The sequence below is a fragment of the Hirundo rustica genome, chromosome 1 (genome assembly GCF_015227805.2).
Source record: "Hirundo rustica isolate bHirRus1 chromosome 1, bHirRus1.pri.v3, whole genome shotgun sequence".
Classification (NCBI taxonomy): Eukaryota; Metazoa; Chordata; class Aves; order Passeriformes; family Hirundinidae; genus Hirundo; species Hirundo rustica.
In genome coordinates, this window is record NC_053450.1 from 131,241,682 (window position 1) to 131,267,701 (window position 26,020).

At 36.5% G+C, this 26,020-nt stretch overlaps 1 protein-coding gene across 3 annotated transcripts in view; it reads left to right on the forward strand.

The window, feature by feature from the left end:
* The window catches only part of SLC25A13 (solute carrier family 25 member 13), a 102,931-nt gene that overhangs the window by 54,354 nt on the left and 22,557 nt on the right, over nt 1-26,020 (forward strand). For all 3 annotated transcript variants that reach the window (XM_040067720.1, XM_040067712.2, XM_040067702.2), the window contains 8 exons: nt 5,845-5,991; nt 7,545-7,683; nt 8,509-8,602; nt 8,779-8,863; nt 11,016-11,100; nt 11,551-11,709; nt 18,386-18,438; nt 19,383-19,463. In XM_040067720.1, coding sequence (XP_039923654.1) covers nt 5,845-5,991; nt 7,545-7,683; nt 8,509-8,602; nt 8,779-8,863; nt 11,016-11,100; nt 11,551-11,709; nt 18,386-18,438; nt 19,383-19,463 — 843 coding nt within the window. The remainder of the gene's footprint in view (nt 1-5,844; nt 5,992-7,544; nt 7,684-8,508; nt 8,603-8,778; nt 8,864-11,015; nt 11,101-11,550; nt 11,710-18,385; nt 18,439-19,382; nt 19,464-26,020) is intronic.

Sequence of the window (26,020 nt, forward strand, 5' to 3'; positions counted from 1 at the left end):
GTATTTCATCAGTACTGTTAAAAATAGTCTTCAGTAGGAAAAGAAGTGAAACACGTGAGTTTCTTATTTGTATTCCTCCTGAATACTTAATGCCTGTATTAGTATTTACACTAGAGAGTTTTAAAATGGGAACCTGCTTCCAGACTGCAAGGTTTCTTTTTTTCTTGTTTACACAAGTATGTTAGTTCACAGTAGGAGGTGGTATCATTTTGATGAGGAATAATTAAGATAATGCTATTGAGACAAATGTTTCAAATTGACTTTGTAGAACAGAGCCTAATTAACTTTGTATGAAGAGGACGTCAGGTATCACATGATTAAATCGTATTCCCTTAGGCTTTGTATTGACTATTGTAACTCCTAAGTAGCTAAGACATAAACCAGTTTTGTGACAGAAATAGGAATCAGAAGCTCTTTTGAATGAAAAAGCAAATGTGCTAGTTGATTAGGAAAAAATGCCTCTGGCAATGTGTTCTGGTATCTCCTTCCAACTACAGAGTAAGCCTCAGAAATATATCCTGATTTTGGCGGTTTAAAGTCACAGATTTAACAAAGTACCAGTCCTGTTTGCCTCATCTGTCTATTTGCTTAGAGATCTGAGGAAAACATGTAGAAAAACTCAAAATAAAAATACGATACTTTTTCACCATTTAAAAAAAAAAAAAAAAAAGTGTGTGTGTAAGGATTGTTGAGAGAGGTTAAGAGAAGTTAGAGTCATGGACCTAAAAGAGCTTGTAATGTTAAGACTGGATATTTGGAATATTTGAGTCCTTTCTTTGGGTTCTTTTGTGTTTTTAACTTGAATTACTGAAAGCAAGCTCTGAGGCAGTTTTCTAACTTTGGAGATTAGTCCTAACTATTAGGCTTTCTCATCTTGTGGAAGGATGTTCCTCTTATCTGAAAGGACTTTTCTTGGATGGGATGATACTGTGGGGATAATTGGTTGTGTTGGAAGATGTCAGTGGTCCTAATGGACCAGCTGGCCCTTTTGGTCATGATCCATATGGGTCAGAAGCATGGGAGGAAGAGCATAAACCAGGAGAATAAGGATGACAATTCTGGGTGTCTCCAGAAAAGTTCTAATGCTGCTAATGAAAATGCTCTCAGCATTGGTGCAGGCAGCAAGGATTTTCAAATAAATGAATTGTCCTAAGACTGCTGAAGCTGCCTGTTATCATTATAGTCTATTAGGATGCTCAGTCGGTCACAGTAACTGGGTACATCTGTTTACCCACTTTCTAGAACTGTAAATCTTTGAATCACTTAAGTTTCCCTGCTGATTCTTGCCTTGCAGCATTGTATTACAGATGCTGAAATTTGGGCATAGAAATGGCTCTCGGCACAAAGCAGAGAGTTACTGTTCACAGGCATGAAAATGTTCCTTTAAGCTCTGTAACCTTTGGTACTCAGCCTTTCCTTCTGACATTCTGCCTGTGTATGAGTCAGTCTTTTTGGTCTGGTGTCTAGACCTTGGACCTTAGACAGCAGGATACCACAGTGGATACCAAATTACCTTGCTGCATTCCTGATGTGTGAATGCACTTTACATTGCACTTAACATGGACCAGATGGTTCTGTAAGGCACTCCAGGTACTGCTTTGGAAGTACAATGCAATTTGCAACTTCTAATGGAATAATCTAGCTAGATTCAAATTCCTTTGCATTGAGTCCTATTATGTCACATAAACTTGTTCCATGATCGTTATCTGTTGCAGCATTTGGCCTAATCATCACTTCTGACAAAGCTCAAGGTAGCTGGAAAATAACATTAGTACGTTTTATCCATGCACAAGATGGATCTCTTGTGGCTTTAAATATTAAGTGTTTATATAGGATTCTGAATATTTATACTCTGCCAGCACTTCTTCTGTCTGCAATAACAGAAATGCCTGAAAGTATAGCCTCCAAACTCCTTGGCTCTAGTACAGTTAACAATTTATTTGCATCAACCTAGAGCTCAAGGTGTGTTGTTTTACCCTGCTCATTTGCTAGCTTAAAATTAGCTCATCTATCTATGCTGTATATCCATTCCATCATATTTTTCTGTTTGGGTATGGTCATGTTACATCATCACTTAAGTGGCAAGTCTGCCTCATGAAGGGCAACATCAGTCCCTTTCTCAGCATTTAAAACCTATTCCACACAATGAATTTTAACATATGCTTATATATGGGCCTGGTAAAACCATTTCTGCATTGTCTGGGAATTTATTTATGCCCCGAATATTAGCTGATGAAGTAGTGCTCTCCATAATTGAACCTTGGGATCTACTCCAGTGGCAAATATTGTGTTGTATCTGATGACTTGTAGATCCATTGGGATGGAATGCAAACATAAATTTCTGTCTAAGTGCAAGGTAAAGAAGCTTTTAATGAGCTGTAAGTGAAAGCTAGGGTAAAATCTCTAGATAGGAAATAATTTCATTAGAATTCTGGTGCCAGCATGCCTCCCATGATGTGCAAATTAATTTTTCACAGAGTCTTATGCTACCTGGGGGAATTCTGGACTTCCAGCATTAAGGAAGATGCTTGCTATGTGTATCTAAGTCTGCAGAAAGTCTCGTTGGAAAAGGTTCTTTAGGATCTGTGATTTGTATTGCAAAGTAACGAGGATTGTAATTCTTGAAACCTTAGTCTGTCTAGGTAAAATAATATGGGGGTGAAATAAAATTCATAAATATAAATAAAATAATAAAATTATTACAAGTCAGCTGACATCTCTGAAGACTACAGCTTTGCTTTATTGTTTTTCAGTTTATTTTTAAGTGATATTTTTAATATTAGCTGGATATACACAACGTATGTTACAAACATCTCATAAAGAATTTCCTGATAAATTGCCAGTAGCTACTGAACTCATTTTGAAACAGTTATGCTGTGGGTTGTCTCAGCTTTCAGGCATGGAGGCTTAGGGAATGGATTTCTTTTCTTCTGAGGTAAACATAAACATAAAAAATAAGGAGTTTATTGCATCGATATGCACTGTGCAGTGATTAGAAAAGTGACATATGTCTGGTTTGTTTGTGACAGACTTTATAGGTCTGTCTGGAATTTGGTTCTGAGATTGATTGTTACCATGTGATTGTCTGCATGTTCTTGTGTGCCATACTGCTGCCATCCATGGAATGTCAGGTGGCTGAAGATCCTTGCGCTTCTTTCTTCTTGGTGTAACTGGAAATTGCGTATCGCTGCTCAAAATAACCATAGCCTAAAACGTCTCTACCTTTCTGAGGTCAGTCTTCTTTATCTATGGTGCAGTATGCATAAACCATTTTGAACTGGAGCTTAGTTTCTGAACTAAGGAGGAGGTGAGAATAGGGAGTTTCAGAAGACTGACATCATCCCATTGACAATTTTGTCTTGCTGTCTGTCTACAGCTAAATGGCTCTTTTCTGGTTGACAGCAAGATGGGTAAATGGCAGCACCAAGACCTTGATAATGTGTTTAACCAAGTGGGATAATTCTTTCCAGAGGGTTCCAGTTTACCAAGAAAATTGGAGAGAATCACGTTAGCAAGGAGAGGATGGGGTGTTTTAGCTTGTTCTCAACTATAGTAGTAGCAGCCTTTTTGAAGTAAGCTGGGTGATTTCAAGAAACATGCATTTGGTGCACCTCTTCAGAGCATGAGCCCTGCTTTATTCTGTGGCTAAGATGTCACTGTCAGCCAAGGTCACACCCGTGTTCTACTACCTCCAGACACACTGATGGGTGTACACAGACAGGAGCAGACTGGACTTCTACCAGTGGTGTCCACGTTTTTTTACTTCATTTTAGTGCTGGATTCTGCCATTGAAACACTGCCAGCAGTTTCAGTAGTAAAGGTGAGGGAAGAAGTAGTTAGTAATGAGGGAAGGAGAAGAAAGCAACATTCACTGTTTCATGTAGTCCTTCCTACAATTTACGTTTTCTTTCCTTGTGCTTCCATTTAATGACAAACATTTTTGTTCATTTGTTCATTTGTTCATATGTTTCTACCTGCTAGGTGATGAGTATTTAGGATACAAGCTTGATTATACTTAACTCCTCTGCAGAACTCTATGCCTCAAGCTGATGAAGTCTTTTTATGTTTTTGTGCTCATCTCACCATAAACCTTCCAAAATTGCTTCCTTCCAAATTTCTGTTGAAATTATAGTCTCAGTTGGAGTGAAGTAAGAACTTGCATGGCTGCATCCAGCCAGTGTGAGTATTATTGCTGAATTGTAATGCTTCAACATGGGGGTCTGTGATGTAAAGAAACTGTGGCTGAACTGAAATTGTACCACTTCAAATTATAACCCCCACTAGCGTTTCCCATCAAAAGAAGAAATTTCAGATTAATTCTGGAGTAAAACATTGATCAGCCTTCCCCCCCCCCCCCCCCCCCCCCCCTTTTCCTCCCTCTGCCTAATATATTAGGAGGTTTTCGTCATCCAGAGTACAGTGCTGTAATTAGAAATTAAGACCAAAATCGGCCAAGTCAGAAGGCTGAAATAAAAAGACAAGCATGGTTTGAGTGGCAGCATGAACTGAGTGAATAGAAGGAGGGAGGGATGGCATCTGCAGGCCTCTGGCAGGTCTGATCCTACTCCATCTGAATTTGACTTTTGCCTTTCACTCTTCTTGAACGCTGCAGTGAGACAAGTATCAGTTTACAGGAGATCATATTTACTGTGAATACTTCTTGATGGTGATTCTTGACTAACTCAAGTCTTGGATTAGTATGTATTTTAAGGCACATATTTCCAAATATAATGGAAATAATTGGATAGTGTCATGGTCCACTGCAAGACTTTTTAGTATTGCTGACATAGTTTTGCTCTGATTCCATTTTCTTAATAACTATGAATATGTATTCAGAATAAGCACTGTTTTTCCAGTGAAGACGTTCTTGTAATCCTTGAAACTTAAAGGGAATACATGGCAATGATTTGTGTTCCTCCATTCAGCTAAAAAATACAGGTTGGGAAGTCTAACTACATCACCAAAGCTATTTTTTTTTTTTTTTACAAACCTGTAGAACTGAACAAAAATTCGTATGTGATACCCAGTTACTATGTGTGCAGGATTGTTCCTTTTAAATGCCAAAAAAGAGAAAGTAGTCTAACAGTAATTTAAGAAGAAAGGGTGAAGGTCACAGTAGGAAAAGATACAACTTCAAGAGATTATATACCTTTTTACTCCTCTTTTTTCTCAGTAGTACATTGGAATCACAAAATGGGGTTATCAGGTGGTTGTATCAGATAATGTTTATGCTTGTTACTGCTACTGAAATACTGAGAACTGATCTTTATTCAGTCATGATACAAGGAGTTCTAAATTAAACTGCTGTTGTCTTCTGTAGACAAACAACTTTATGTTTTAACTGAGGATGCTCTTTGATGGAACCTTTCCAGATTAGTAGGTGTTTACATGGAAATCTCTGATGATTTCATTGTCCTCCTTTAGAGAGTAGTGAGTGCTTTTACAGAAAGTATTTTGACCTGCTGTGACACATGCAATAAACTGGATAATGCACATCATGGAAAACTTTAATGTTCATGAGCGGGCGATTACTTGCACTGGTGTGTTGGTGTGTGTTCTCCATTTCTCAGTTAAATGAATTGCATGAGATAATGTCCAGACAGCAAAGAAATCATGATGTTGTCCTAGGTGCTGAGGTCAGCGATAGAGACCATAGGAAAGGCTGAATAGGAAAGGGTGAAATTTACATCAAATATACATACAACAACCGATTAAAATTAGATTACGTGTAGTAGTGTTTTGTTAGGTATGAGAGTCTTGTAGGATTGCATTACTTATATTAAATGTAACTGTTAAGGTGTTTATTTTGAACCTAACTGCTTTTTTTCCCCCATATGTTTTCAGGAGATACAATTAGAACATGCAAAACAAGCCTTTGTGCAGAGAGACAATGCTCAGTCTGGAAGAGTCACAGCCATGGACTTCAGGGACATTATGGTCACTATCCGGCCGCACATGCTGACACCATTTGTAGAAGAATGTCTAGTAGCTGTGAGTAGTTCTGGTATCCCAGCTGGCAGACCTGGGGTACAAATGTGGGATTCCTTTTCTTATGTACTTTGACCATTACATGTGTAATCCAGCTTGAAGGATGCATGTTTTGAAGCTTAGCAGTTATTATCTACACATATTAAAATTAACCCTGATTGCTAAATTTATATCCTCAATGTTCTTGGTTTCCAGAGACAAAAGACAAAGAATGTATGTGGACCTTAGTAATGGCCTACAAATGTAGAGCTTGCCTTTTTCTAGCCATTCCATCATAGCAGACAGTGTCAAATACTTTTGAATGCCATTACATCCCACTTAGAACATCATCCTCAAAGAACTTGCTTTGTAATGTAAATTCTAAGCTCCTGAGTGTGATTTCCAAGTACCTGGAACAATATATAAACTGGAACATCAACCAAGGACACTCACTGTATCTTGACTGATAGTTGTTACACTGTATATTTTGTCTCAGTTTGGTTTGCATAAATTGAATTAACTACGGCAATCCTGCAATTTCACTGAAGAAAGAAAAGAGGTACATTGGGTTTTGACCACAGTTTATAATTTTGGGAACTTGTAGCAGCACATTCCAAGTAACCCAAAGCTTGGCCATATTCAGGTTTGAAGATCTGCTTAAAGGTCTGTTCTGCTTTGACTTGCAAGGGAGGGAGATGTGTGAAGTGATGAGGGGTGCAGATTCTGACCAGAATATTAGAAGATGCATGCAGCAAAAAGCATAGCCAGAGGGCATAGGGACTGAGAGTGAGATCTGGTACATTCTTCCATGGTTCCCTCACAATCTTGTTACCAGCCTTCCTGGGTCATATGCTCTTCCATAAAACATCAGATATGATTTTTGATTGTCCTTCAAGGTCAGTTAAATTTTGGCAAGCTTGTGCATATCTTTTTCAGAAATTTGCTTGATCATTGATCTTATAAATTAAATAGTGAATTGATCCAATAATTTTTCTCTGTGCAGACCCTACACCACTTTAAAACAAAGGTTGAGGCTCGGTTCTCATTTGAAAATGAGTAACTGTTCGAACCTTATTGTACCCATTATGTTTGATTGTTTGGTAAAAGCCTGAGAGCTTACTGCTGGTTTTCCATGATTTGAAATGCCTGTGAATTTAAAGGTTTTGGTTGACCTTTTTCAGAATATGTTTTGGTTTTGTTGAAATCTTCTATATAGTAATATGCTTTACATGTAGAAGGAGATTTCCTCATTACTAGAAATAAGCCAACTTATGAAACATTTCCAACTGAAGCAGTACTGAAACTTGAACTTTGTAAATTACTACTGGTTATGTTGTTATAATCCTGCATATGTATTTGTTTAGGTTTGTAGTGTGGGGAGAGTTTTATATTCTGGTCATGATTAGTTTCAGTAACATAAGAGTCCTTCATAGCTTAACCTTCAGGTTTTTTTAAAAAGCAAGCCTGTGCTGCTGTCACTCTTGTAAAGAACATTGTTTGAAAACTTTCATTTCAAGGATTTTTTAGTCTTGTAACAATCTCCTTTCTCTTTTCCTCTTTTACTGTCTGTACTGTAGGCTGCTGGAGGAACCACTTCCCATCAAGTCAGCTTTTCCTATTTTAATGGATTTAATTCTCTCCTTAACAACATGGAGCTCATTAGAAAGATCTACAGTACTCTGGCTGGAAATAGAAAAGATGTGGAAGTCACTAAGGGTTGGTAGAAATATTTGCAGTCTGGAAGTTTCCTTGGGTATTTGAATGGAGGGGAAGACTTCATCTGTATGCTCTTAAATCAGTTGGTGGGGGGGAAGCCTGCCTCGTTACCATTCCTTGGTTTGCCACTCAGTTTTGTACAGTCCTGTTGGAGTCCACCCTCCAGCTTTTTCATTTTGTTTCAATCAGAAAAAGGTCCTAGTAAACTGGTGGTGGGGGCAGGGTGAGGAAAGTATGTAAAGATATTTAAAAGTTAAAAAACTTCCTAGGACTCCTGCCAAATTGGCAGCCTATTAAAGTGACCTTCAAGGGTAGTTGAAGAATTCCATAAACTTGTATTGGCGGCACAGAAAGCTGATCTACAAGCTTGGAACAAGATGTTATCTGCTATATCTAACCACTTTTATAGAGAATTCCCTGTGCAACACCAGAGTTTCATTAATGTGGCCTCCTGGGACTATGCATGAAAAGTTCCACATCTCTTGACTCCTGTTTTGGGGGTTTTTCTTTGTTTGCTTTTTATTTTATATTTTTCCCTCTGACCTGCAGCTGATTGATACCGTATGTCAAATATCCTAAATCCTGCTGGTAGCACTAAGCTTTAAGACCGGAGAGTTGTTCTTACTTGTATGAAGGACAGACCATTTAAAGCACACATTTATGTACTGACAGGAACACTTCTGTGTTGGGTAACTTACTCCCCTTTCACCCTCCCCAACCAGCTTCTTCTACTTTATATTAAAATATAATGCAGCTTTGGGGTGCTCTGGATTATTTCTTCTGGTTTGATTTCATTTAATTTTCTGTATTTTTATTCTGTTGCAGAGGAGTTTGTTCTGGCAGCCCAGAAATTTGGTCAGGTTACACCCATGGAAGTTGACATCTTGTTTCAGTTAGCAGATCTTTACGAGCCACGGGGGTAAGTAGAGAATTATCTATCCTCCTCTCTTTCCTCTTCTCTTCTTTACTTCTTGAAAGGAGTGGGAGGTGGTATTGGGGAACAGGAGAGTGCAGTGTAGTGGCCACGTGCAGGTAACTTGTAGTGATCTGAAAACCAACCTCTAAGCAAACACTAATGTGAATTAATTTCCTCAGGCGCATGACGTTAGCTGATATTGAAAGAATCGCTCCCCTGGAGGAAGGGACGTTGCCCTATAACCTGGCTGAGGCTCAGAGGCAGGTAAGAGCAGAAGGCGGCACGATGCTATTATTTGTTTCCAGTGCCAGGTAAATAGACCACAAACCTATTCCTGTTGTTGTCATCTAAGTTGCTTTTCTCTTGTGTTTTGTAATAACTGTGAGGAGTATCATCTTGTTAGAATTTATTTTTTAACCTGTGTCATGTTCTCTTCATCTCTTCTTTGTGCCCCTTCCTCTTGGGCTCCACTTTGACAGGTCAGTGTAATTTACTTTGGACAGATAAAATGTATAGGAGTGTCATCCAGCCATTCAGTAAATATTAGATGCATGCCTAATTAAGGTGTTTATGTTTTGTGATTCTGTTGCTGTTGTGTTTTTTTAACGAGGAAAAGAGACTTCCTACTTCAAATTCGGCATATAGCCTATGGAGTGGCAGCCCTTGTTCTGAACACATATGCATATTTCTGGCTTCACAGTGTTCTCTGTTTTGCTTTATGCTCTGCTGAATATCAAAATAGGAGAGCTTATGTACAGACTAACATCAAAGTATCAGAAAAAGTATTAATATTCTTTGCATGTCCAAAACCTAAAGGATATTTACATTCAATGGTATAACCACAAATGGACTTTTTTTTGGTTTTGAGGCAAAACGAAATAAGTTCTTTAAATGTCAAACCTGTTATCTTTTAGTTTTCCTATTATTTTGTACTTTCATTGACACAAGTTTCTATACAGATAGATTTAAAACTAATGCTTCTGTTTAAACTAATGCTTCTGTTTCTCTTTCTCTCTATTTTAAGGCAGTCTTAACTTTGTGTCTTGTGAGACTAAGGGTTTTTTGTTGGTTTTCTTTTTTCCTGCTCTGGGTCTGTGCGGAGACGCCAGTTTGACCACAATGAGTTGATCTAGGCTACATTTTTAGGACTACCAGGCCAGAAGCCAGGCCTCTGTGTGTGTGTGTGTACACATGCGTCTCTTTTGCTTCTCTTTTTTCTTCTCCTGCCTCCCCTACATGTGAACACCCCCACCACCACTCCAAGACAGTATCTGGGGTGGTGGTTTTCTGTTTGTTTGAGCAGTGACTAAATGGTGATGATGCTGCGATGAATTGAAATGAGTTGGCTCCCAAAAGCTCACCATCTATTCCTAGAAGACTCCTAAAGGAGTTAAAAGCATTTGCATTGGGCTGAGTATCAAGTAACGTAAGTTATAATCGGTGGCAGTAAAAGGTAGACAAAAATGTGTGATGAAAGTAGCAACTTGTTCACTTTTTGCTTTGGGGCCATTGTCTCTGCTACCATGATTTACGTTGTTCTAAGAGGCGAGGACATATGAACCTGCTTAAATCTTATAATTTCTTCTGTGTATGCGTCCTACCTTTTCATTTTTTTCCACCCAATTCCTTTTTAATGTCAGCTGAAAAGATTTTCAGCTACATTGATATCTTCAGTTTATTTCTGATCAACTCCACCTATACTGAAATCAACTAAAATGTAAACACAGGAAAATGTATCCATATTTTTGTTTTGTTGCTTTACTTGTAGTATCCTAAAAGGAGCATATTGCAAAAAGTGCTAGTAAGTATGAAAGACTTAATGCCCCTGCAGAACTTTTGTTTTCTTTATTATTTTCTTTCATCAGATAGCAATTTTAAATCTGGAACACTTCTGAAAATTATTTTTCATTGGATTGAGTCTAGCACTCATAGACTATGAGCAAAATGAAATTGTGGAGGTGCTTTATGGACCCTTATTTTCCTTGAGCTAATCTGTGTGAATGCTTGCATACTTGTTTTGGTAGCCTGGGAAGTAATAGGTGTACCTGGTTTTGGCATCAGTAGAAAGAAATTCCAAGCTGGATTTGCTTTTAGCTGTAGAAAATTAATGACTTAAGAGGCAATATGTAAGCCCTCATTTAGACCACTTTTAGACCATTGATTTTAGAGTTGTATAATTTTGTTGTAGTATCAGTCTATTTTCTTTGCTATTCCAATCTGAAGAGGCTGCCTTATATGGCTTAGAAATCAGTGGAAAAGAAGTAACAACTGAGAACAAAATCTCTAGTGTATTGTGGCATTTTTTCCAGGTGTCTGTATCCTTATATCTGTGTGATCATGAAATGTTCACTTGGGAAATGAAATGTTTTGATTATTTTTCTTGTCTTTCTTTTTGTTTTAAATCCTGCCTTGACAGAAAGCTTCAGGCGATGTGTCTCGACCTGTTCTCATCCAGATTGCAGAATCAGCGTACAGGTTTGCCCTTGGTTCAGTTGCTGGAGGTTAGTCATGGCTGAGCAAAAGAATATTCATCTTCACTGTTTGAGTATTTTCTTCTTTTCTTTTGCCCTTCTTCTCCTTTTCCCTCTCATTTAAGTGTGGAGGGCTTCTCAGACTTTCCCTTGGAGCTGTGTCTAAGGGATGAGATGACTGTAAGATTTAAGGGAAAAGGATGATCTGGTCTACAAGACTTTTGGAATTATGAGTTGTTCAGGTTTCCAGGTGGTGTTGCTATCTGATTTGTCCCCAAACAAATTTCAGGAAAATAAGAATAATATGGTAGGACTGGGAAGTCCATTTGGTTAAAACTGCGGGAGGTAGTTAAATGCAGAATATATAATGAAAAAAAATATATAACTGATATAGTAGATGTAAATGTGAAAGATGACAGTTGTAGTTCAACAGTGCAAATGCAAAATCATGTTTTCTTATATCTTGAATTTTATCTGCAGCCGTTGGAGCCACTGCAGTCTACCCAATTGATTTAGTGAAAACTCGAATGCAAAACCAGCGTTCTACAGGGTCTTTTGTGGGAGAACTTATGTATAAAAACAGCTTTGATTGCTTCAAGAAGGTGCTACGTTATGAAGGTTTCTTTGGGCTTTATCGAGGTAAGTTTAAAAGGTGTTATATACTAATGATAAGATACTGTTAAGAGTTTTGTGTGACTGGATTTTTAAGACTTTTTAGTTCAGTTTTGCTTCTTCTCTGTGCTATAGGAGGATTTGAGAACTTCTTGATAATTATAACTTTGCTGTAATGAGAACATTTCTGTAGGACCTCTCTGTCCTTTCCCTCCTCATCTGCCATAGGGGAACATTAGCAATTTCTTACAGCAAAAATATATTGTTAGTAAAGTCTCTTTTCCTTAGCAGGACATAATGCCAAGAGTGTTTTGTCCTGTTTGTTACTAAGTTAGATCATCTGGGGGTTTTTCTTTGGAGTACTTCTCGTTATGTTTCTTTTGAGACAAAAAGGTCTCTGTGAACCGGTTGCATTTGCTTCAGTAATCACTGCAAATAGTCATCTCTATCAAGTTTTATGTATCCTTTTCTTAGGTTGTCACTGGGGAGTCAGCCAGAGTGATTCACTGGGTTGCAGCCCGCTTAGCTTTATATACGTAAACCATACACCCAAGTTATGAAGTTGTCCATTCCAAACTGCCTTTGTAGTCAATGGAAAAAAGCTCCAAAATCTACCGACCCTGTTCAGGATGTAAATCCTCCTCACTTTGGATATCTTAGATGAGTGCCTGAAGTTAAAATGTGGCTTTACTTTTGTTTTATCCTTGTCCCAGTTGTGGCATCAATGGTGTCAGTTCAGGTAACTCAGGAGTCATAAAGAATCAGGAACCTCGGCATGAGAATCCAGTTCTTCTCTGTCACCAAGCTAAAGTAAATTATATTTCTGGTGTCAGAGTCATTGAGATTTCGTATCCCCCTCTGACATACTCACAGGGGAGAATTTGAAACTTGCATTACTGACTTCATTTTTAGACACCTTGCTTAGAAACTTCTTTTCACTTGTAAAAATAAGAATATTGTAATGAAAGAAATTAATTGTTAGAAGCAGTTGAGTAAGGAATGAAGAACAGAGAATTTTGGTAACATATTGTCATGAACAGGCAAAGCTATATGCACCTTAAAAAAAGTAACAGTTCATAAAACAGTGTGGGAAACAACATTTAAACTAGGTGGTATGATAGGTGTGCACACTGTAACACATGATCTGAGTTACTGGGGGTTGGCTAAGTAGCTCCTCTGCAAAATACAGACTCTGTAATTATTTCAGCACAATTGGAGATGGGAAGGCTCTCTTATTACTGACTGAGTTTGAGGCCATTTTTGGAGTAGACACAATAATTTAATAAAGAGTACTGACATGGTCTCTATTTTGTAAGGATTTATAGCAATCAAAATCTTTCAAAATTCCCAATTATTACTTAAAGAACCAAATGTATTGCTTGCAATTTTTGTCTGCTTCTTTCAGCATGCTGAAAGAATAAATACGCAGAATTCTACTATTGCCTCCTTCTGTCTTATTGAAATTTTGAAGGACAGTGATTTTTTTCACCTGGAAAACAAAAACAAAATAAACACAAACAAACAAACAAACAACAACAACAACAACAACAACAAACCCCACAAACAAAAAAAGACCACCCAAAAAACCCCCAAAACAAACAACAAAAAATAAACCCAGAGGAAAAGTCAGAAATTTCATAAATGCATTTTCTTAACTCTGTTTGCTTGTCCTGAGTTTGGAATGATTTTTTTCATTGTCAGGTTTAGGAAACCTTAGGAAACTTCGTCAGTATAGCTTGTCCTTCCATTCCCCATCATCTTTACTACTTTTCAGTTTTCCAAGGAATACTGAATAGTGAAATCTCAGACAGTTTGGTGGAGCTGAACTTCTAAGACCAGGCCAATAATCTAATTTCTGGATTATATAGTAGAACACCATAATTTTATAGGCAAATTGAGACCTGCACTTCTACAAATTCTCTCCTTAAAGAGCAGCCTGACTTAGCTCTTTTTAAAGAGGCAAATAGAGAAAACTGCTTAAAAATCGAGCTCCCTCGGTGCAGTTCTGTGAATTCAGACTGTTGTTTACTTTCTAAGGAGATGTTGAAGAAAGTTAAGGAGCTGGGTGCAGAAGGAAGTTTCTGGTTAAGCTTGAGAGGACAAGATTTAAAAAGAACATATTATGGATTAGTGTAATTACCCAATGTAATGCAGTAAACATTTAGCAAGGATCATCTTATTTTAGTCTTGAATCCTACGCGAGGTAGGACACACTACAGAGCACATTACTTTTTGCTACTCATTGGTCACTGCAATTCTTTCTTGAATTGATTTGTTCAGGGTTAAGTCAATGTGGGTGGTTTTGTCCCCACTGAAGAAGAGAGTAATCATTGGTAGACTATTACTTAGCTGAATAGATGCAAAAGCTTTTTAAAAATTGTACTAGAAACATTCAGAGCAGTGGTCTCTTTGTCATGCTGCACTTCAAGAAGGAAAGCAGAAATTATAAGCCCCGCTCTGAACTCAGTCATTTCAAATGATATTTTTAATAAAAGGCTCGTATTTCCATCCAACAAAGTGAACTGATTTTTGGTTTTTGTATCACTATTTTTTTCCAAACTTGGAAACCATGTTTTAAACGACCATCTCAGATAAGGATAAATTACACCATCTTGTGGATATATAGAGAGCACTAAATTTGGTTTGATGTCGGTTCGGGTCTAAGTATAATCAGCGTTTCCACTGAGAAGACACTTGGATTAAAAATAAAAACAAAAAACCAAACAAACGTGATATAAACCTCTGTAGAGTCTTTATAATATGCATTATATGAATGCTGTGGTGTTAGCATTTTTTGAAAGACTTTATATCTGTCTCTCAGCATGGCTGAAAAGAATGCTCATCTTTTATACCTGTAATTTACTGTTCTGTCTATGTTTATACCTGAAATTCATATTTAGAAACTCACAGGTATTTTTGTACATGCAAATTTAAGAAAATTTTGAAAGCTGTGATTTGTCAAGGTCTCTTCCAAGTGATGAGGTCACCTATGTGTCAGAATAGAATTTTAATCAGAAGTCCATCTGATGAGTCACAGAATGCTTCGCAAACTAAAGCAGTGCATCCAGTAGAGATTATCTCACCCATACTTGATAGAAATTTCATGGGAAATTTAAGTACCAGAGATAAAATATAGTTTAGGAAAATGTTTGGTAACCATGCTGTTAATGCCACTGCCTAGAGGATGGAAAAGACAGGGAATCCTGTTGAAGACACTGTCATTTGTGGTCATTAACTTTTCAGGAGCTTGTTTGTTAGTTTTATTTATGTTGATGGTGCTTCTAGCCCTGCAGTGACTCCAAATGCCATCTAATTTAGATTTTAATGATTTGTTCATCATCCAGCTTCATTATTACTGATGGACTCCCATCTAATGATGCAAAAAGACTGTGGCAGAAGCTTTCCTTCCAAATTATGCAATGCAATACCATTTATATAGACTGGAACTACAAGCCTGCTTGTACCCCAACTTCTATCAAAGCACAAAATTTTCAGGAAATACCCCATTTCCAGTCTGAGGGAGCTATATTGAATGGCAACTGGTGGTTAATTGTCTAGTTTATTGTGTGAATCCCGTAATGGAAAAATGTGGCAATATTCCGTTACTGCCTTCCTATAAGATGCCCTAATGGTTTCAAATACTTTATCTAGACCGAGCAACAAAACCTTCAGTCACTATTTTTTCCTAATACAAAGGGAAAATCACATCTGTTACACAGTGTGAAACTGAAGCTTCCCTGATAGACATCTGAAAAAATACTTTGGCCAAGTAAGATTTTCGTTTCGCAGGGCCATCATTGCAGCTGGGCTGGACTAGCTGTTGTGTGTGTTGTATTCACAATGTATTTAGACTGCTTTCAGAAAATAACTTGCAGGGTGTCGCAAACTGACTGCAGCTTTTGGTGCTCTGTCTTGCACCCACCTTCCCCTTCCCTGAGTCCCACTGTGACAGTGTGTCAGATACAAAGTGGTACACTGTAATTGCTGCTAAAAAGCCTTGGATATAAAAAAAAGGCATTGAATAATGTGTTTGCTATGTACTATACTAGCAGGCTGCCTATGTGCAAGATATTATGCTCTGATGTTATAAAAGGCGTGCGTTTTTCAGGCACTGTCAGACATTTCGAAGCCTGTTCTCCATCTGTGTATATGTCATATTGCTCATCTGCTAATGCATAGTAACACTGAGAAATTCCCACCATGTCAAGATAACCCAAATAGAAACATGACATTTTCATGTGGGGCCATTGATGTGCTTTCTTTATTTCAAAATTTAGCATCTTTTCATGTTTGGAAATTTTTTGACAGCGTTTCAGGGCTCCTATCAAAACCATAAAGAAAATAAAATTTAAATTTTGATGGTCATAGCATATAGAATGTACAGGTACCGCTTAGAGATAGGTATGAGATCAAATGAGGGGTCCCTCTCGCTATTTTGCAGTAGACACATGCAGTGCTGTCTGTAATTAAATTTACAAAGCACTTTTATACTATAAAATCATGGGTGAAGTAGAGGCCGGAAAAGAGAAAAATGTTCTAGGTTTTGATTGTTTACTTGGGTTTTTCTGCTGTTGGGGTTTTTTTTAACTTCTTCCTATTCTATTTAATCTTTCTCTTCTCTGCCTTGAAGTTTTATGAAAAGCTTTGAGTCGTAACAGTCCCATTCAGATTTGAGTACAAAAGGAATGAACCAGATGGAAAAAAAAATAACTTCTGCCAAGATAAACCTCTTTTTCTTACGACTTTACAAGTGTTTTTACAAATGCAAAGTTTTGGGAGCTGAAAAATGGTTAAAAGGCCATCAGTTCCATGAAAATGCATTTGATTTGTCCTGATAATGTTGTTTCTAAGATTGGAGGTTTATGCAGATCATCAACTGGACTACTTTTATAATTTTCATATCTTGATATTTTAGAATGTCTTTTTCTGTAATGTATTTGATAAAATTTGACTTGAAAGTCATAGTATATATAGCTTGGGTGTAATAATATATATATATATATATATATATATGTGATTTTAAATTTAATGACCTTTGTGTTTGGAATTGTATCTGCTATATCAGACCTCCTTAATTTTACTGGATTCAGTTAAGATTAGGTAGTGTGGTTTTAAAGTGTATGGAACATTTTTTTAATCTCTGAAGATAAAAAGTAATTTGTCATAATGTTTATATAAAGCCACACATGTCCTATAGCAAGTTGTAAATATTATCGCAATTACAAAGATAATTTTGTAATGAAAAAAATCCTGTTAATTTTATATTATTGTGTTTCCCTCACCGTGGTGCAGATAGTGTAATAATTATTTACATAATTCTGAACAGCTTAATGGCTTTTCATTGAGGTCTAGTTTCAAGTCACCAGTACAAGTAAAACTTAAGAAACTCAGATTCTGAAATTTAACTTACTCTGCAGAATCTCTTTTGGTTTTGAGCAGCTGTATATTAATTTAGTACTACTGTATTTTTTATTTGAATATTCAGTCATATGATCATAATGCAGCATAGTTATCTTGGGTAAATGTTATATCTATATGTACATCAGCTATATAAAGACATCAGTATATAAATATGGTTGGGTCTCGTGCTACTACAAACCAAATGCTGCTTTTCTTCAATGTCAATTCCTTATTAAGAGCATCAGTAGGGACCAGTAAAGCTGATGCATGGTAGCAGGATCGAAGAATGTACTAAACCAGAGCATAGCATATGCATTTTCCTCTATGCTATTCTGACGTTTAGTTCTTTAAGAAAATGCTTTTCAGCAGGTTAAGTTTTAGAGGTGGAAACTTAATTATTTGGGGTTTTTTTCAACAAAACAAAGCCATGGAGAGGTGAGAATGTCAGGCTTTGTAGAAAGTACCCAAATGTGCTGCCTGAGCTGCTAAAACAAAGGGCTCTGCACCAGGAGCTCTAGCTGGGGTGATTTTCTCACATTTTTGAATGGTGTCTTAATTTCATTATGCTGATGCATGCTTGCAACAACATTCTAGCTTCAGGCTTTGTTGGTAAGCTTTGCCTATTTTTAGGCTGTGTCATTCAAATGTTTACAAAATATCGACCAATCGCTTCAAACAAGTGAAGCTGGGAGTCAGAAATTCACACTTACAGTTCTGTAGCGCATCACTTCTAACAAAATAAAATAGAAAATTCCATACCTGGGTACAAAGGGAGTAACTTCCTTTGTCTTAAGAACTGATGATTTAGCTGGGCAAAGGGCTTAAGAATGCAGTCATACGTGTTTGAATGGTTTGCATTTTGATTCCTGTCCCCTTCGGTCCTGCCATCTAATGCTGTTGTTTTTGCTTGAAAAAGTTTTGACTGAAGTTTGGACTTTTGAAGTGGATGCATTGTGTATCTCACAAAAATTATTTAGAGAGTCTTGATTTTTGGGTGAAGATGCAGAAAATAAAAGTTTAGGACAAGTACTAAAACATATTTAGCAAATCTAGTGTTTAAACATAAAATGAGCTAGTATGAATTAAAAAGAAACAATTATGTATAGACAGTGGTAGCACTTGAAGTGGTAGCACAAAGTTTGTTCTCAAGATTGAATGTTTAAGTACTCTCATTATATGTAATAACACGAAATTGCTGTAAAAATCGCCTGTTTCTAGGTGCCAGTCTCTATATACATTTGTTGATTTGCTTATTTAATACCAAGTTACTCAATGTCTTGAATTCTCTATTTCCATGCTACAGGTCTGTTACCACAGCTATTAGGAGTAGCACCTGAGAAGGCTATAAAACTTACTGTAAGTTTGTAAATAGTTTTTTTTTTCACATTTCTCCACATTATAAAATGCATCAAATTACAATTAGCAATTGTCAATATCTGACTTGTGAGCAGTACAAGTGGCATACAAGGCTCATCCAGAGGTGTACATGTACATTTTAAGAATCTTACTGAAAACTTAATTTTGGACTCACTCCAAAATACAACAAGCTCATTCAACTTGTTCAGCTCATCTGCTTGTTTGTAAGTAGCACAGGCCTTCGGTTTCTCTTCTTAGCAAATCAGAATAGTTACTTATTGGAGAGCTTTTGGTTTTGTATTTCCACTGGGTTCCGGTATGCATGATTCTAGTGCAAAAGCAGATAGATAATGTGAGCATGTAGTGAATTGTTGGTAAAAAAGAAACTTGTTTGCATGATGTTTTTTCCTAAATGTTTTACTTCTGTAATTTTGTTATTTCTTAAGTATTTGTAAGGCACTTAAGAATTTATTCTAATCCAATCATAATGTTTTGTTTATTTACTGAAAAGGTAGTATTCATCAAAGCTATTAGTATGCATTAAAAAAAAAGGCACATAATGCTAGTAATTGAATTGCCATTGTGTTAAAGCTTAATATTGAACATTCTGATATTAATTTGACATTTTATTTAAATGTTTAATATAGTGAGCACTTCTAAAATATTAATGTATTATATAATTTTCTGATTTTAAAAATTACATTATTAGTTATGACTTATTTTTGAGTAATAAGTATTCAAATTATGCCGCAAATTCTTGTTAGAAGGAAGAACATAGCTTTAGAATATTTAATAAAAAATCTAAGACTTTAATTTCTTTGATATCTTGTAGTTCAGTAGCTTAGTGGATGTATTTGCATTTTCATTTGCAGAGAATTTGCAGCTGATGACTGTTTTCTCTGACCTTTTAATTTATCAGCTTTCATAAATGTTTGTCTTTTAAGGTTAATGATTTTGTGAGAGATAAGTTTAGGACTAAAGATGGATCTGTCCCACTGGCTGCAGAAATTCTTGCTGGTGGCTGTGTAAGTATCTTTAATTTCCTTCATATGACATTCATGAAAGTGCAGTTTCTAAGATAAATTGTTTGGACTAAGGCTTCTGTTTAACCACAGATTGGCTTCAAGAGCAGACTCTCCTAGAGCATCTCAGCTCTTTCCTAGATAGGCCAGCCGTTCTTGATGAAAGGGTAAATGTTTCTGTGCATCGTGCCTTTTAACTGCGCTCTGTAATTCTCACAGTTTAGAGTTTGTTTCCTTGATAAAGAATGTGTCTTTATTCATGTTGGCTGTAGCTTATGGCCTAAAGAGGATTCATGCTAACCTTTCCAGGAGTTAATAATTAGTTACTACTTTGTGGCACCCACTCTACCACGTCACCGCTTTCCTGATGTGTTATTGCACCCACTAATTTTCACTTTTTGCAGTGATACTGGCTTTTTGAAATGGCAAAGACTGCTCATGCTTCTTTGAGTTCACAGCAGACGTAGGCTGTGTAATGTTAACTCAGTGCATAATGCATTCCTGAATGTAGGCTGTATTTAAAACCCACTAAGATTTTAAGAGTGTTTTCCTTGCACAAAGTAGTATCTTAATGAACAACTGGCATATTACTGGATAAATGATAATACTTCACTACTTGGTCTAGTTCTGTCTGCTCACATTACAGCTTACTGTATCTGATGTATTGATTTGTTCAAGCAAATGTAAATACTTTAGGTAAAATGAATAGTGGTTCAAAGACCGGTGCATTTTACAGATAAAGAGCACTATTTATTTAAAACAGCTTTGATCACTGGGGCAGAGCAATGTTGGTGTATTTTTAATCTGTCTTTGTTTCTGCTGTCATAAGACAGATGAGGTCACATTTTCAAGCAGCTTCTACCTGTGTTGAAAACTACAGCAACATTAAAAAAAAAAAAGCTTGCGTCTTAACCTCAGTAGGAGCAGAGATTTGTGCTGTATGTGCTTGCAGAAAGTGAACTACAATTATCAGCCTCAGGGTGCAGTGGCTCGGTTGCATTGCAGGCTGAGAAGCCCTGGCTTTCTGTAATTCTCAGGAGATGGGGCAGGGTTTGGCTGCTGTCTCACTGCTCCTTCTGTTTGATCACTGACCTGGTGTAGACTGCCAGGTAGGATCCCCTTGTTCTGTAACTTTAGGAGCATTCAGGGAAGAAAAAAAAGAAAGGGAGGGAGAGAAGAATGTGGTTCTCTAAAGCCCTAAATAAAAAGCATGCTGTAAATGAAGGAAAAATGCAATAAAGCGCTTGCAGAGTAAGAAGTGTTTGCCCCTTACACTAATAAAAAGTCTCATGAACATAGCAGCCATAGAGAATTCAGCAAAATTTTCATTTAAAATGTCATTTGATCTAGAGTTTTTATTTTACAGACTGCTGTGAATTTTTTAATGCAGTACAAAAAGCACTCTTTACAGAGACCTGTCATTCATGAGAATGCCGCAGCAAGCTTTTTGCCAGCAGTTCATTGTAAACTAAGGATCTGCTTTAAGAGCTAGGTGGTTTTAGATGTATTTTAAATGTGCTGTAAATGTTGACTTGTCCTAAACTTATATTAACATTGAGATACTGCTTGAAGTTGTAGAAGTAGACGTGCAGTGGCAGAATGCTCTTGAGTTTTCTTTTAACTGTAGTGCTCCACTTAAGGGCATAGATTGATGCCAGGTAGATAGGTTGCAACTTGTCTCTTCTGCAGGTGGTCTTTGGGTTCTTTTGTAATTTTAAACCCAATTCAGACTAGCAACAGACTCTCATTGCCTAGGTTTTTTGGGGTGAATTTTTCTCTATGGTGTAAATATATGTGTTAAATATGAGATGCCAAAGACATGCTTTTTCCTCTAGCTTTTCAGCATTGTATTGGCCTAACTTTTTGTCCCTGTTTAAGCCATCGTGAAACCTGTGATTTCACCGTGGGAGCAGCACGGACAGTGTTGAATGCTTGAAAATTGTCAGTCTTGGATTTTTACCTCATTTCACAACGTAGTAATCGCTTATGTGGGAGGCAAGAAGGCAGGAGGGCATCATGTGCTAAAGTCTAAAAAGGGGAAGCCAACAAGATGAATTTTCTAAGACACCTGCTCTATCACCTTTCCACTTTCCACGTCTAATTCTCTGCTGGGATTGTGTTGCAAACACAGATTTAAATTTTTCTTCTTCAGTGCTTCTGTTTCCTTGGAGTGTATCCATTGCTTATGCAAGAGCTTAGTGCTGGGATGCATGCTAGTTCCTAATGTTTTAAACAGCAGTCCTGTGAATACCATAGAGTAATAATACCTAAGAAAGGGAGGACAAGCAGATACTGAGATAGTTTGGGTTGTTCAGTAACACAAAGGGCTTTGGAGGGGTCAGTATCACCTGAGTAGCTCCACTCTGCTGTTTGCCCAACCATTGCCAGGCGTTGACTTTTAGGTCTCCAAGGAGTTCACTTTGCATCATAATTACTGTGAATTAGTACACATGGCTGACTTTTGCACTTGTAACTAAAGCTGATTGTTTCATTGAACAAGTCTTTTTCTGTTTTGTAAACTGTTTTCTCTACTAAAAAAAAAAAAGAATAGAAGAAAATAGATCTTTTATTTCATGACCTTGTGACACTTAATTCAGTTAACAGCCTGTTTCATGGCTTTTTATTACATGAAGATGAAAGCGATAGGTTGGTTGAGAATTTTTTTTTTTTTTGAGACCCCCAAGAATATACTTAAAAGTATAACCTTTATACTTAAGGAAGGCTGTTATGTAAATTACTAACACAAGATTTCCATCTCCTTTGTTTGTAAGAAATTTTCCTAATGACTCTAGTATTTGTTAGCTTTCAGATTTGCACAATACCTGACACCCACCACAAACTCTGATCTCTGCTGGGCATTTTGGACTCTCATCACTCATGCAAATCCTATATAGCCCTTATCATTATGAGGCTTGTGAAAAGCTTCAGTTTCAAGGCACGGTGTAATGATGCTGTAGAGCTAAGATCTGCTGAACTTCTAAACCACAAAGCTGACGTAACTTTATTGAATTAAAATGGGCACAGATATGCTAGGTTTGATTTCTGCTAATACTATAATTTACCTTTGGAGTTCCTTAATAAAAGGATGTGTAAACTGTAAGTACAACTTGAAATATCTTTTTTACAGTGGCAATAATCTTGAAATTTCTGGAAGCTTTATTTCATGGTCTTTTACTTGATTTTGTATTTTAAATAAAAAATAATTTTGAGTCATACCAAGTTTAGCTGCTTGCTTTTTTAATCTTAATTTACTTACAGCATCTGTTGAAAGTAACCTGTTGTGCTTTTTTTAATATAGCATTATATATTATTTTTTTTTTTTAGTTATATTAACACATGGAAAACTCTCTTTGTAAAAATGTCATAAATACTGCATTTGGGGGTTTGATACTACCTTTAATACTAACTTTTTAGGTGAGACAGTAATTTTGCTTAGTACCTTACATAAAGCAATTCAACGTTTAATGAAAAATTTATGTTTGTGTAACTGGGAAGGAGATGCAAATATGCAAAATAAAGAGTGATATAAACCACAAAAGAATACTAAGAAAAACAGAAGGAGGATAATAGCATGACTAAAAAGAAATTGCTAGATAATGTACGTTGCCTTGTCTGCATATATTAATGCAATGATATCGGTAAGTAGGAGGTATAATTTTCAGCAAGAAAAGAGAACTGCGGTTTGCTGTATTAACCTTTCCTTCTGCTCTCCCTTCTCCTTCTGAGCACACACTCTTTTCCTTCCCAGCTGCTCAGTGTGTGCTCACTATTAGCCAGCTTAAATCATGTAGCACGGTACAATTACAGGTCCCATACAGATCTGCTTTTGTTTAAATTGTCAAGGCAATTATAAGCATATTTCGAGAGACTTATAGGAATCGTAATAAAGTTAAAATGTATTGGACCTGCTTGGGCAGCCTCAACTCTGCTATGGAATATAAAAATTAGATACAGTTAAGATGGAGTGCAAAATCCTGCCCAGAATTAATTTTTATACAGGAATATGATATGAAATTTCACATGAATTGTGCCAAATAACAGATCCAGTGAAAATAGTTTTATTCAGCTACTTAAAACATTTATTTTACGTTTCACAGAGTAATAAAGATAAGTCCACATCTGAGCTACATTTTCTTCACAGTATTGCAGTGGAGACATAGGGTGTATAAACTGCAATTCCCACATTTAGATCTCTTACTTGCAAAAATTCAGACGTTTGGAAGTTGTGGACTAAAGGAGACTGAAGGTGCCACTCTTGCTTTCATTATAATGAAACCTAAATATGTTAACATTCTACTATATTTGGCAAGGGGAGCTGAGCTATGGGTAACATTGAACTGTAAAGCTGAACATTATATATGCCAGGGGAAAGAAAAATAGCTGCATGTATATCTGGGAGGAAAAAACAAACAAACAAACAAAAGGCAAACAACTACTGTCACACAGAAAAGTTTTGGTCTAGTTTATTGAGATAGTTAAATGAAGATGGTCAGCTTGGTGATTGCTCTTATGAGCTTTGACAGCAAATGGCACACGTTTCTTCAATGCTTAGGAGATTTATTCTCAGAGGTCTGTTCTCCCTGTGCTTGGGATTCCATTACTTTTGAGGGGAGTTTTACCTGCTCGTGTATGCCCAACTTTCACATCTGCTTTAAGGGAAACTTCAGAATCTCCTAATACATGCTTTTTCCCCTTGACTAAATTTAAAGCTATTTTTTTGTGTATAAAATTGATGTTGTTCAATAAATTAATTAGATTTAAATTCTGTTTAACATAATGAATATAATGTAACTGAATATACTATAATTAATTAGGTATTTTTAAAGTGTAGTGTTGTTCTCTGAACTACTGTAATTGTAGTTATTTTCAACGTGCTGAAAATAATTTAAACTAATTCTAAATTTTTGGTTAAAAAACCCCAACTAGATCTGTACTTAAATTTTACTTCACATTTGCAAACTCACTGTATTTCAATACTACTGTGTTTTAATTGTCTCTGATAAATTTTTATCTAATTTTACATTTAAGCCTTATGATGAGGTTTGGGAAGGCAGTGTACAGTAACTTGATAGCCCTGTCCAAGAGGTTGTACCAAAGGATGGGAAAGTTACTGGTGTAAAATTCCTGCTTCTCTTGGACCTCACCCCATATTTCTTTGCAGGTTTGGATGTTTTTAAAATAACAATTTGCTGAAATTTTCACCCAGTCATGCCTACTTAAACTGGTCTTTCACCAAATCAGTAATGAATTTTGCAGAACTTGATTTCACTTCATTTTGAATATTCCTTTTGCATTAGTTAATCTAATTTTAACTTTCTTTTTTCAAAAAAGAATTTTTCCATAACGAATTAGAAATACTTTCCCATTCTGCTTTCCCTCTCCTCTTTCTTTTCATTTCCTCTCCCCCTGAAAAAAAAAAGAGAGAAAATTTTTCAAATTTTCAAATTCAAAACAAGGTGGGATGCTTAGGTTTAGGTTGATGGTTTTCTGATTCCAGAACCAAACAATTCTGAATGCTTTAAAAGTTAATTTTTTTCTGACAAAGTTACTTAATATTAATTCAATTTGAATCTTACTTTTTTTCCTTTTATATATGAAATATATATAGAAATAATAACTGTAAAGTTTTACATAAATGCATGCTGCAGTTTAAAACATGGATTTGTTTTGACAATTATCTTTTATTACATATCCCTTTCTCCTTTTACTTCTTCTTTTACTGGCAGTAAAGTATTCCAGTGTTTACTAGTGAAGGTTCAAAACAACCCCAAATCCAAAAACAAAGGCTCCAACTGCAATCAGGAATTCAAATCTAGCTTTCTGTGAGAAAAAGGAAGATATTTATGATGTCACAGTAATTTATTATGTGACCAAGAAATAATGGGTCACAGTTTTAATACAGCTACCATGCCTTAGGACTTGAAAGGTCTGTAAATCATTAAATGATTCTACAGCTAGTCAAAATAGACAAGTAGAGCAGACAGAACCAAATGTTAACAGATTTGACAGGTCTGTAAGTTAATTGCTTTTATAATGCCAATCAAGTAGGCTCCACTTTGATTTTTTGGCTAGGCTTCTGAGAAGTGAATTACCTGTAATGTGGAAAATATCCAAACAAATTTTGATTTCTTTCCCATTGCGGACTTGGTCAGTGCTTATAAACAAACCGTACTCCTGTTTGTTTCTGTTTAGACGGGTCGTTAATATTCTATTGCAGGACAGTCCTCACAACTTGTATCTTAATCTTGGAAATCTGATGCAGTAGCAGGAATGTACTTCTGTTCAGACTAATTGCAATTCTATTTATGAGCATTTTTATGTGAGGATTTGACAGAGCTTGCTTTACATTTTAGGTACATTTGGACATTACCAAGACTAGCAGCGTTCGCTGTTTGAGCTGCGCAAAGTAAAACCAGACCAAGGGAAGGCTGTCCTCAGAAGACAAGAAAGATTAGCTAGAGAAAAACAGAGTTCTGCCTGAGCAGCATGAAAGCTGTTTCTGTGATAGGCTGATCAGGGTAGTGAAGAGCAGATTATTGAGGGCTCAGGAAATCTCGTGA